Below are 12,831 nucleotides of genomic sequence, written 5' to 3'. Positions count from 1 at the left end.
CACTGACCCCAAGCATACTTCCAAAGTTGTGGCAAAATGGCTTAAGGACAACAAAGTCAACGTATTGGAGTGGCCATCACAAAGCCCTGACCTCAATCCTATAGAAAATGTGTGGGCAGAACTGAAAAAGCATGTGCGAGCAAGGAGGCCTACAAACCTGACTCAGTTACACCAGCTCTGTCAGGAGGAATGGGCCAAAATTCACCCAATTTATTGTGGGAAGCTTGTGGAAGGCTACCCGAAACGTTTGACCCAAGTTAAACAATTTAAAGGCAATGCTACCAAATACTAATTGAGTGTATGTACATTTCTGACCCACTGGGAATGTGATGAAATAAATAAAAGCTGAAATAAATCATTTTCTCTACTATTATTCTGACATTTCACATTCTTAAAATAAAGTGGTTATCCTAACTGACCTAAAACAGGGATTTTTTACTGGGATTAAATGTCAGGAATTGTGAAAAACTGTGTTTAAATGTATTTGGCTAAGGTTTATGTAAACTTCCGACTTCAATTGTATCTAACCCTACCACTCCAGTCTCCCTGCACATTGTAAAAATAGTATTGTAACTGACCCTGTATATAGCTTACTTACTTGTGTTCTTATTTCTGTTTCTCATGTGTTTTTGTTCTACTTGACTTATTATTATAGTACTACTGATATTGATTACTGCATTGTTGGGAAAGAGCAAGCAAGAAAGGCATTTCACTGTACTAGTGCACGTGACAATACAAATGTGAGACTTGATACAAATGCTTTACTTTCCTTGTTGGAACAGCAGTCTCTCGCCATTTGAGAATTTAATGCATTAAAATACTTGTTAAAGTATTTGAAGTGTCACCAAGAACTGTCCATTAAGGTAGTGTCACCAAGAAAGTCCTAGGGATGGTAGACAATAAATGTGACATTGAACAAAAGAGATCAAGTTAAATCATTGTAGATCCTGTCAACAAACCCACCCACCTATTGCATTACTCTCCTGTGTTAGAGGAACTTAAATATTGCGCATTAAAGTCCAACATCAAACAGTTTAATGATTTACCACAGGGGCCTTTTAACATTACACAACATTCATATTTGTTTTACCTTGGCAACGTGTCAGTAGTGGAATATCTGTAAACACAGCCCAATCATAAACGAACAACAAAAAATCTTACTTGATTTTATCATCATTTCATAAGTGACTGAGCTAATACAAGATACCCCACCTCCTGATAACAGTATTCAAAGCATTCATTGAGCAAAGTGGCATTTAGCAAATGTTGCTCTAAAAAAGGTATGATTTGGAAACATTGAAAGTATCCCAACACAATGAAAATTTATAACTTTAACCACAAGAAACTGTTTATTAAACAACTGTATTGCTATAGAGATGTGAATAAACTGCACAATGGTTAAATAAAAAAAGAAAAGCTGTAGGAAAAGCACTGCTTTTGAATATTCATAGTTACACATAGAACAAAGGCTTTCCCTGGAAACAGTCAGCCTTTTGGGAGGGGAATGGCATATTCGGCTGTCCTTCGTGTCCAATGTCCACATCCTGCTATGCTCGACAGTCCCACACGTTCCAGCACTGAAGCTCTCATAGTTCCTGCTGCTTATCTACCTCCTCCGGCGCTGCTCCCTCTGCTAGTTCTACCAGGGCCCTGCGACGCTCTGCCTCTGTCACCGTCATGGGATGCAGGGGGAAGAACCCAGCCAGTCCTACAGGAACAGAGATGGGAGGGATGACTTAGACCACATAGATTCCAAGGTAGCATTGAGACTTTAGTGGAAGTATTGAGTACAGTTAAAAGTATATTAGTTAGTTTATTAACCTGTGATTTAGTGTCTTTTGCATGATGTAGGCCTTACATTGGTTGTTTCAATAAACCTGGAAAGTGTGTGTTTTCATGGTGAGTGTAGAGGGAACACACCTAGAAGTTTGGCCACAGGCTTCGTTGGATGTGCACCACAGCCCATCCAGTACTTGATCCTGTCGGAGTTGAAGCTGACCAGTTTCTCATTGTAGATGTTTGGCAGGGGGTCATAAGAGCCCAATTGTTCTATGTATTTACTGTCTCGTGCTCGCTTGTTGTAAGCTGCCACAACGCGGTAGAAGGGTCTGTTAGACTGTTTGTGGCCAGCCATTGCCAATCTGATGACAATGTGTCCTCCATGGTATGTCTTCAGTAGGAAGGATGCTGTAAAGACAATACAACAAAATCTGCAATTAAATTGCCTACCGCACGGCAAGCGGTACCAGAGCGCCAAGTCTAGGTCCAAGAGGCTTCTAAACAGCTTCTACCCCCCCCCCTCTTTTACGCTGCTGCTACTCTCTGTTTATTATCTATGCATAGTCACTTTAATAACTCTACTTACATGTACATATTACCCTAATTACCTCGACTAACTGGTGCCCCCGCACATTGACTCGGTACCAGTACCCCCTGTATATAGCCTCGCTATTGTTATTTTTACTGCTGCTCTTTAATTATTTGTTACTTTTATTTCGTATTATTTTATATTATATTTTTTGTGTGATTTTTTTTGGTATTCTTTCTTATAACTGCATTGTTGGTTAAGGGCTTATAAGTAAGCATTTCACTGTAAGGTCTACACCTGTTGTATTCGGCGCATGTGAAAAATAAAATTTGATTTGATTTGATTTATGATGTACATTCCATGAAAGGTACATTAGCCTACTTATTAGAAACATCACTGTGGTATCTAACGTTAGCTATACCAATCATTGAGGCTAGCCTAGCTAGCTACACAGTAACGTTACAGCCATATCGGGTTGACGTGTAGGCATACTACTTACTAGTACTACTCCTGCTTGCTAGCTAGCCCATGTTCCCACTGACAGTGTTAGCTAAATAGCAACCGAATCATACTTACATAGACGGACCATGTTTATGTATACGCTGCAAAAAGAGGTCAAACGAATATGTAAAAGCTCAATAACGTTTTCTATATTACATAAAGCAGTAACGTTACTTGTAATTTCTAATGTGACATTCGTAAGGGTGCAGCCATTTTTAAACAGGAAGTTATGTTCCTTGAAGCGTTTCCTCTCATTTTTGTAACTGTCCACCAGATGGCGCCAGTGGACTACACTGCACTGTCCGAGCTCTTGAGGGGAGTTATCAGCACGACGACAAGGACATTTTTGCATGTAAAGTTGTACACTTTACACTTGTGACAGTTTCAATGGATTTAAGATACAGTCACACACATCTAAAGAAACATCATGGCCCAGGATGTGTATCAAAATCAATACATATTGATTGAAATATTTCTATTGCCAATCTAATTGAGATGTAATGTTCAGTTATTTTTCAGACATTAACGATATAAAATACGCTCATTTGTTGAATTGTAGTAGGCTATCAGGTCTGGTTAAATGAAACAGTAGACTCTAAAAGTATACTGTATTTCATTGAGTAAAGTGATGATTGCAATTATAAAATATGTTCAAAAAGTGCTTAATGCCTCTGATATGATTTTCATTTAAAGTTAGCCCAATGCAGTCCTCTCCTCATTCTAGATGTCTTTAGATGATTACACAAGTTCTGCTCTCGTTCCAGCCACTGCAACAGCAGAGTAGAAACATTGATTTCCTGAGAGTGACCCATGAATAGAGGGGTCAGTGCTTTGCATGATGTACAACGGGTGCACTGATATTTGTTCCCTTTGGGAGCCCCACTCCTTCCCTGTTGGAACATGGTGATTTCACACTCCTGTTGTGGAGAGATGCTGTTCCTGTGTGTGTGACAAACACATGGTTTTCTCTAAGGAGGGGTCAGACTCTGATAGCCCTTTGTCTCTGAATTAACACATAGTTATATTTGATACCAGTTTGATAACAGATACCACATACAGGTAACTGCCAAAATAAAGGAAACACCAACAGAGTCTTAATAGGACGTTGGGAAACTAAGAGCCGCCAGAACAACTTCAATGCGCCTTGGCATAGATTCTGCAAGTGTCTGGAACTCTTGGAGCAATGGGACACCGTTTTTCCATGAGAAATTCCATAATTTGGTGTTTTGTTGATGCTGGTGGAAAACGCTGTCTCGGTCGCCGCTCCAGAATCTACCATCAGTGTTAAATTGGGTTGAGATCTGAGGGGTATCCTACCAAGCAGGTTTGAGGAGTTAGCAAGGTAACTTTGGACATCTCTGAGTTCAACTCGGGATAACCAGTCATACGAAATTGGCTCACCTTTTAGCCAGGTAAATTTCTATGGCAACGAATCCTTCAGAACTAACCTGCTCCGGGGCAGGCTAACTCACAGCTAACTCCACTTACCCTAAATTAAATAACTGAGCCACGAGTTGAGGACCAATGAAATCAGATTCCCTCCCTCTTGCAAAGATTGCGTCATCATCCACTTCATTTGAGGAAGACGACTGAGAAAATATTTTATTAATGAAATGTTTTTTTGTGTGTTAAAAAGTTGTAATGTGAAAATATATCACATTATGCATTTAGTAATGACAGAGATCCTTTTAAAACTTAATTCACAGTCATAGCCGCAAGATGTAGGGGTGCTGAGGGTGTTGCAGCACCTCCTGATAAAATTAGTGCACTAGGCCTTTATTACTCCTGTATGAGCGTAGAAGAATACCCATCAGCAGAGCAGAGAAAAATACTCCTCAGCACCTGCACCCTAAAACATCTTCCCGTCGCCATGTGCACAGTAAAACTTTTTATATTTTATATATATTTTTATTTAATCATAAAAAATAAAAAGTTTAAAAAACATATATACAAAAATTGCCCCTTTTTCGTGATATCCAATTGATAGTTACAATCTTGTCCCATCGCTGCAACTCCCGTACGGACTCGGGAGAGGCGAAGGTCGAGAGCCATGCGTCCTCAGAAACACGACCCTGCCAAGCTGCACTGCTTCTTGACACACTGCTCGCTTAACCCGGAAGCCAGCCGCACCAATGTGTTGGAGGAAACACCGTATAACTGGCGACCGTGTCAGCGTGCATGCGCCCGGCCCGCCACAGGAGTCGCTATAGCGCGATGGGACAAGGACATCCTGGCCGGCCAAACCCTCCCCTAACCCGGACGATGCTGGGTCAATTGTGCGTCGCCTCATGGGTCACCCGGTCGCGGCCAGCTGCGACACAGCCCGGGATCGAACACGGATCTGTAGTGACGCCTCAAGCATTGCAGTGCTTTTAGACCGCTGCGCCACTCGGGAGGCCCCACAGTAACACTTTTGTATGACTTACTCAAATAATTGTATCGATAGGAGTGGGGAAAAGGGTGCTTATGGTTGTGCATTGATAAGCACACCAAAGTCGGATTTAAGGATAAGTAATCAAATAAAAAGATGGCACTTCTAAAAAATGTGACACTGACTTGCCCATAGATTCATGTTTCAGCATTGTCTCAATGAAGAGTTCGGCGTTCGACTAGCCATATGTGACATGTACAGGCAGTTACAAGCCTGCTAAGTTCCCGGCAGGCGGACGAGCAATATCCACCGTCGTAGTTTGGATGAAGCCTGAGCTGGAATGTGAAGCTAAGTGATGCTGGTTATCTTTAGACAACCCAAAGTAGATCTAGCTTGCTTCATAGGATACCCCTCTGGTGACTGTGACACACACACACACACTCAGGTCATTCTCACGAAACTGTCCAAAAAAATCTCAAGTGTAATTTTTTCACAAAAGTTCCTCTTGAATCACTGAGATTAGAATCTGTACTTTTTTCATAATCATTATTACGTTTTTTGATCAGATATTATGCAATTCTCATTACGTAACAGTTTTCGAAGTACAAAACAGTAATAAACAAATCTATATATCTAATATTTTTGAACATGCTCTACTATTGAAAAGGCCTGAGTTTAACATAACACTCAAAACATCTATATTTCAAATGAAATTATGCAATTATCATAAAATTAAATCAGATTTTTTCCCAATTTGGCCTCTTTAGCTGTTTCGGTAATGAGAAGGCCAAGTGTAGTGGTCCTCTGTAGCTCAGCTGGTAGAGCACGGCGCTTGCAACGCCAAGGTAGTGGGTTCGATCCCCGGGACCACCCATACACAAAAATGTATGCACGCATGACTGTAAGTCGCTTTGGATAAAAGCGTCTGCTAAATGGCATATTATTATTATTATTATAGTAAAGGGGGTGTTTGAGAATAAGAACCTCATTCTGAAGGCATATAAGCGAATAAATGTACTTAACTTGTGCTCATCTAAGAACTCCTCTTCTAGATGATGCATCATGGGTGAATAAAATTGTATTTAACAACTGATTGGAGTTTTTACAGGAACTTGAAAAAGTGTTATGGTAATGAGACAGATGTCCACAGATACTGTGTTTGTACTTAATAAATATTATAGTTTAATGTAAACTTCAACTAGTATACATATAGTTTTTATGATTTATGGACAAACTACAGCAACATATTTTGTGTTTTATTCAAATAAGTTAGGTTTTTCTAATGAACATTTGTTTTAACCCGAGAATGTAATCTGGACGTATTTCAGTAATGAGAATGTTGTTTGAAAATTTACAAAATTCTGGCGAAAATGTAAAATGCATTCGGAAAGTATTCAGACCCCTTGACTTTTTCCACATTTTGTTATGTTACAGACTTATTATAAAATGTATTAAAACGTTTTTTTCCCTCATCAATCTACACACAATACCCCATAATGACAAAGCAAAAACAGGTTTTTAGAAATGTTTGCAAATTTATTACAAATACAAAACATAAATTCACATTTACATAAGTATTCAGACCCTTTACTCAGTACTTTGTTGAAGTAACTTTGGCAGCGATTACAGCCTCGAGTCTTCTTGGGTATGACGCTACAAGCTTGGTACACCTGTATTTGGGGAGTTTCTCCCATTCTTCTCTGCAGATCCTCTCAAACTCTGTCAGGTTGGATGGGGAGTGTTGCTGCACAGCTATTTTCAGGTCTCTCCAGAGATGTTCGATCGGGTTCAAGTCCGGGCTCTGGCTGGGCCACTCAATGACAGTCAGAGACTTGTCCCGAAGCCACTCATGCGTTGTCTTGGCTGTGTGCTTAGGGTCATTGTCCTGTTGGAAGGTGAACCTTCGCCCCAGTCTGACGTCCTGAACATTCTGGAGCAGATTTTCATCAAGGATCTCTCTGTACTTTGCTCCGTTCATCTTTCCCTTGATCCTGACTAGTCTCCCAGTTCCTGCCACTGAAAAGCATCCCCACAGCATGATGCTGCCACCACCATGCTTCACCATAGGGATGGTGCCTGGTTTCCTCCAGACGTGACGCTTGGCATTCAGGCCAAAGAGTTCAATCTTGGTTTCATCAGACCAGAGAATCTTGTTTCTCATGGTCTGAGTCCTTTAGGTGCATTTTGGCAAACTCCAAGCGGGCTGTCATGTGCCTTTTACTGAGGGGTGGCTTCTGTCTGGCCACTCTACCATAAAGGCCTGATTGGTGGAGTGCTGCAGAGATGGTTGTCCTTCTGGAAGGTTCTCCCATCTCCACAGAGGAACTCTGGAGCTCTGTCAGAGTGACCATTGGGTTCTTGGTCACATCCTTGACCAAGGCCCTTCTCCCCCGATTGCTCAGTTTGGCCGGGCAGCCAGCTCTAGGAAGAGTCTTAGTGGTTCCAAACTTCTTCCAATTAAGAATGATGGAGGCCATTGTGTTCTTGGGGACCTTCAATGCTGCAGACATTTTTTGGTACCCTTCCCCAGATCTGTGCCTCGACACAATCCTGTCTCGGAGCTCTACGGACAATTCCTTCGACCTCATGGCTTGGTTTTTGCTCTGACATGCACTGTCAACTGTGGGACCTTATATAGACAGGTGTGTGCCTTTCCAAATCATGTCCAATCAATTGAATTTACCACAGGTGGGCTCCAATCAAGTTGTAGAAACATCTCTTGGATGATCAATGGAAAATAGATGCACCTGAGCTCCATTTCGAGTCTCATAGCAAAGGGTCTGAATACTTATGTAAATAAGGTACTTCCATTTTTTATTTGTAATGAATTTGCACAAGTTTCTAAAAACTTGTTTTTGCTTTGTCATTATGATGTGTAGATTGAGGAGACATTTTTTTATTTAATCAATTTTAGAATAAGGCTGTAACGTCAAGGGGTCTGAATACTTTCCGAATGCACTGTATTTAAAATAAGACACTTTCCCAAAAACTAGGCATCTTTGTCCTCAGAATTATAGTTGATTTTAGCAGATGCATCATGGTTTTGTAACTCAATTTGCTACAGACATCCCCTACTGTGATCCTTTGAGACCCCTCTTTCAAAGTAACTGAGATTTCTTCTACCCATGGTAGCCAAAATAATGGCCAACTGAGCATTTTTATACATGATCCTAAGCATGATGGTATATTAATTGCTTAATTAACTTAGGAACCACACCTGTGTAGAAGCACCTGCTTTCAATATACTTTGTATCCCTCATTAACTCAAGTGTTTCCTTTATTTTGGCAGTTACCTGTAAGTCCAAAACACATAGCAGTGACTCCTGTACTGTTATACATTCCCTTATTACTGTGTGGCCTACTCGGTCACAGGAATTTGAAAGAAAACTGTTTTGCTTATGTGAACATGTTTGTCATTTTCTCATCCTTCATACACAATATATACAAAAATATAGGATAATGTTGAGGATATCTTTTTGACAGAGAGATCTACATGTATGATCCCACTCGGCAAACACTGGTTGAATCAACATTTGTTTTTTCACGTCATTCCAACAAAAAAATGCGTTGTGAAGACAATGAATCAATGTGGAAAACTGATTGTATTTGCAACAAGTTATCCATTTAAGGGAATTTTGTCTTTTTTTCACCCAACTTCACAAATCCAATAACATGGTGATATTTTTTGTTGTTTTCATGTTGAATTCACTTTAGTGAACTCAACCAAATGTAAATCAAAACTAGACGTTGAACTGAAGTCTGTGCCTAGTGGGATCATTTTGAAATCTACATGTATCATCATTACATGGTACAAAATTACAAAATCCCCAATTGTCATCCATTGAATTAGCTTTTGGATATGATGTTTTTGTGGAATAGATTACTCTGTATTTAGTTGTAATGTTATTGATGTCTCTTATTTATGTACATTTCCATCATATTAATATAATCAGTTTACACCTAGTGACTGCATATCACGTTACACTTTGGTTATTATTTAGTTATTGTATGAGACATGACCACACATGCATAATGGTTTGAATATTATTCAATAAATGTGTACTTCTAAAGCATATATCCCAGAATTATGCACGTTAGATCATTTGGTTAACCAGTTCATTTGCAATCCAAGAGGCCCAGTCGTGCAGTTGTAGATGGCCATGAAAGAACTAGAGATGGTATTCAGGGCAACAGCGTCATTATTACGCTGACCACTTTTCTGTGCAAATTGTTTTAATGAATGGCCTCTTTTCACAGCTAGACAGCAAGCAAAATGCATCTTACTTGGTGAATCTGCAGTGCGTGATTAAGTGAACACTGACATTGATTCCATTGGTAGCTGATACTCTCGTGAGTACCCCATGCTCTTTGGGACACCAAGAGGAGTTGTTCCTGCTGTAATCGTCTGTGACTGTTCAGTTAGAGACGCTCAGATGACCAGATAATGTACCCAGAAAGAGGTAGAAGGGCCCACTTTAAGACAAGGCCTTAAATTATATGAATGTATATATCGTGATAGAAGTTGTCCACCTTTAGAAATTATGATCATGTTTAAAAAGCTAATAATGGCTGCAAATTACACAGTGTGTAAATGCTCTTAACTGTAAAATATACCCAAGCTAACATATAGCTAAGCCTTAAAGGTCCCCTCCGGTGGATTGGACCAGACATTGGGCTTGATGAGTCAATGGTCTCCCAGAAAGAGTGAACAGCCCATGCCGACTCAGAAAACAGAGAGGTGGGTGAACTGACTCCGTGTAGGACCAGTAAGCCAGTTTCACACGTTCAATGGGAGAATGTTTTAACCAGAATTTCTGTGCCAAATATGCATTTTATCAGGCAGATTATTGAGAGTGGATGCCAAGGAGGCCAGATGAAGCTCCACACTCTCCCATGACGCCCATCCCTAACATGATAACCAAAGCATGCCTCTTACCCATTCTCAATTAGATTGTCTGTTCTGCTAACATTTGTGTTTCACATCTTGACAGAAACCACCATATTGTCTTCAGTGGGATTTACAAGACATTTTAGAGTTACATTTTAGTAATTTAGCAGACGCTCTTATCCAGAGCGATTTATATGAGCAATTAGGGTTTAAGTGCCTTGCTCAAGGGCACATCGACAGATTTTTCACCAGTCGGCTTTCGGTTACTGGCCCAGAGCTCTTAACTACTAGGCTACCTGCCGCTCTGTTTGCAATACGATTCCATCAGATTTTCTCCAGGTTTGTGCACTACGGGAGCTTGAACTGAATCAGTAGAGGACATCTTCTACTGAAAAGGACAGAAATAGATCATTATTCTTTTGGAACATAGTCAAATTTGTGAGGTTCCATATTTTCATAACTTTACTTGAGAAGTATTCAGATCCAAATCCATATGTTGTCTCTATATACAGCTCTGGAAAAATTTTAGAGACTACTGCAAATTTTTCTTAAATCAGCATCTCTACATGTATGACAGCCATTCCATTCCAGTGTCTGTTGAATTCCAACACAGGCACACCTCATTCTACTGAATTAGGTACTGATTAGGTGATCACCTGAACCAACTCTAATTTAACGAGAAAAAGTATAAAAACCACTGCTGTGGTCATCACTATCCTCTTGCAATAGCACCAGCTGGATGACAAAAACAGTGCTAATAGTACCTCAAAAGTAATATTAATCAAAAAATAACAATTGACCATGCCAAAAGAGTTGAAAAGGAACGTTTTGAGTGAGGAAAATAAGGATTCAATTCTGGCTTTACTGGCAGAGGGATACAGTGAGCGTCAGGTTGCTTCCATCCTTAAAATTTCAAAGACGGCGGTTCATAAGAACAAGGTCAAGCAGCAGACATTGGGGACAACAAAGCTACAGACCGGCAGAGGGCGAAAATGACTCTCTACTGACCGGGATAACCGCCAACTCATTGGAATGTCACTCGACAACCGTAGGATGACATCAAGTGACCTACAAAAAGAATGGCAAACTGCAGCTGGGGTGAAGTGCACGGCGAGGACGGTTCGAATCAGGCTCCTAGGGGCAGGGCTGAAGTCGTGCAAAGCTAGAAAAAAGCCCTTCATCAATGAGAAGCAAAGAAGAGCCAGGTTGAGGTTTGCAAAAGACCATAAGCATTGGACCGTAGAGGACTGGAGTAAGGTTATCTTCTCTGATGAGTCCAATTTTCAGCTTTGCCCAACACCTGGTCGTCTAATGGTTAGACGGAGACCTGGAGAGGCCTACAAGCCACAGTGTCTCACACCCACTGTGAAATTTGGTGGAGGATCGGTGATGATATGGGGGTGCTTCAGCAAGGCTGGAATCGGGCAGATTTGTCTTTGTGAAAGACGCATGAATCAAGCCACGTACAAGGTTGTCCTGGAAGAAAACTTGCTTCCTTTTGCTCTGACATTGTTCCCCAACTTTGAGGATTGGTTTTTCCAGCAGGACAATGCGCCATGCCACACAGCCAGGTCAATCAAGGTGTGGATGGAGGACCACCAGATCAATACCCTGTCATGGCCAGCCCAATCTCCAGACCCCAAACCCCATTGAAAACTTCTGGAATGTGATCAAGAGGAAGATGGATGGTCACAAGCCATCAAACAAAGCCGAGCTGCTTGAATATTTGCGCCAGGAGTGGCATTAAGTCACCCAACATCAATGTGAAAGACTGGTGGAGAGCATGCCAAGACGCATGAAAGCTGTGATTGAAAATCGGGGTTATTCCACCAAATATTGATTTCTGAACTCTTCCTAAGTTAAAACATTAGTATTCTGTTGTTTAAAAATGAACATGAACTTATTTTCTTTGCATTATTCGAGGTCTGACAACACTGCATCTTTTTTGTTATTTTGACCAGTTGTCATTTTCTGCAAATAAATGCTCTAAATGACAATATTTTTATTTGGAATTTGGGAGAAATGTTGTCAGTAGTTTATAGAATAAAACATAAATGTTAATTTCATCCAAACACACACACATATAAATAGTAAAACCAGAGAAACATATATTTTTGCAGTGGTCTCTTAATTCTTTCCAGAGCTGTATATGGACAAGACCTGAAGTTTAAGTTAGTCTCATTAGAAATAATCATCACCAAAAAGCTCCACTACCCTGTGGAACGTGTATAGTTTTGATAGTGATGAACATGTTTAATCAATAACTACCCACATGAATAAATGTCTCACCATCTCGTCAGTCAATTGTGAAGTCTTGAGTCTGACTCAGTCCCCTGCTCTTTTAACTGTCTCTGTCCAGCTACAGTGGTGCCATCGATCCTCTATAGACCCATGGACCCTATAGAGACAGACAGAGGGGAACTTTGGCTCTCACATGTTAAGGATCAAAATATGTATTTTTCCACAGAATGATCTCTCAGATGGATTCAGTGAGACTAATTGTGTCAGCATGCAAAATGGAAGCTGTTACTTTCATCTTCATTAAACAAAGGACTTGCTTTCTTCCATTGGCTTTCAAAGAGAGGCTTCCTTAACTGATTAAGAGCAAAACACGACTAGTCCATCACATGCTGCTAGGAGTTTGTTGTTGCCTCTGACTGTAGAGCAGATAATGCTAAGTGGATGCATCCATCTCTAAAACAGCATCAACATCTTTATTAGACAATTTATAAATGGACATGGTCACATGGCCTTCTGATGTCT

At 40.4% G+C, this 12,831-nt stretch overlaps 1 protein-coding gene and 1 long non-coding RNA gene across 2 annotated transcripts; one reads left to right on the top strand and one right to left on the bottom strand.

Moving 5' to 3' along the window:
- Positions 1-1,012: 1,012 nt before the first annotated feature.
- Positions 1,013-3,061, bottom strand: LOC311138570 (small ribosomal subunit protein bS16m-like). The gene is made up of 3 exons (XM_084173314.1): positions 2,885-3,061; positions 1,921-2,187; positions 1,013-1,708 (listed from the first exon to the last, which is right to left on the bottom strand). The coding sequence occupies exons 1-3, from the start codon at positions 2,895-2,897 to the stop codon at positions 1,587-1,589; spliced, it is 402 nt and encodes a 133-aa protein (XP_084029440.1). The 5' UTR covers positions 2,898-3,061; the 3' UTR covers positions 1,013-1,586.
- LOC311138573 lies at positions 1,667-3,470 on the top strand. Its single transcript, XR_014614060.1, has 2 exons — positions 1,667-1,757; positions 3,084-3,470. It is a non-coding gene; the product is annotated as an uncharacterized lncRNA (long non-coding RNA).
- The last annotated feature ends 9,361 nt before the right edge of the window (positions 3,471-12,831 follow it).

The sequence above is a fragment of the Coregonus lavaretus genome, assembly GCF_964263955.1.
Source record: "Coregonus lavaretus genome assembly, chromosome: 12".
Lineage (NCBI taxonomy): Eukaryota > Metazoa > Chordata > Actinopteri > Salmoniformes > Salmonidae > Coregonus > Coregonus lavaretus.
The sequence above is the reverse complement of the archived record's forward strand: the minus strand, read 5'-3'. Positions and strand labels throughout refer to the sequence as shown.

Bases quoted from the DNA above. Each gene is read 5' to 3' on its own strand.
- LOC311138570 (XM_084173314.1), bottom strand. The intron at 1,709-1,920 runs GTGTGTTCCCTC...CTGTTCCTGTAG, and splicing joins GCCTGTGGCCAAACTTCTAG to GACTGGCTGGGTTCTTCCCC.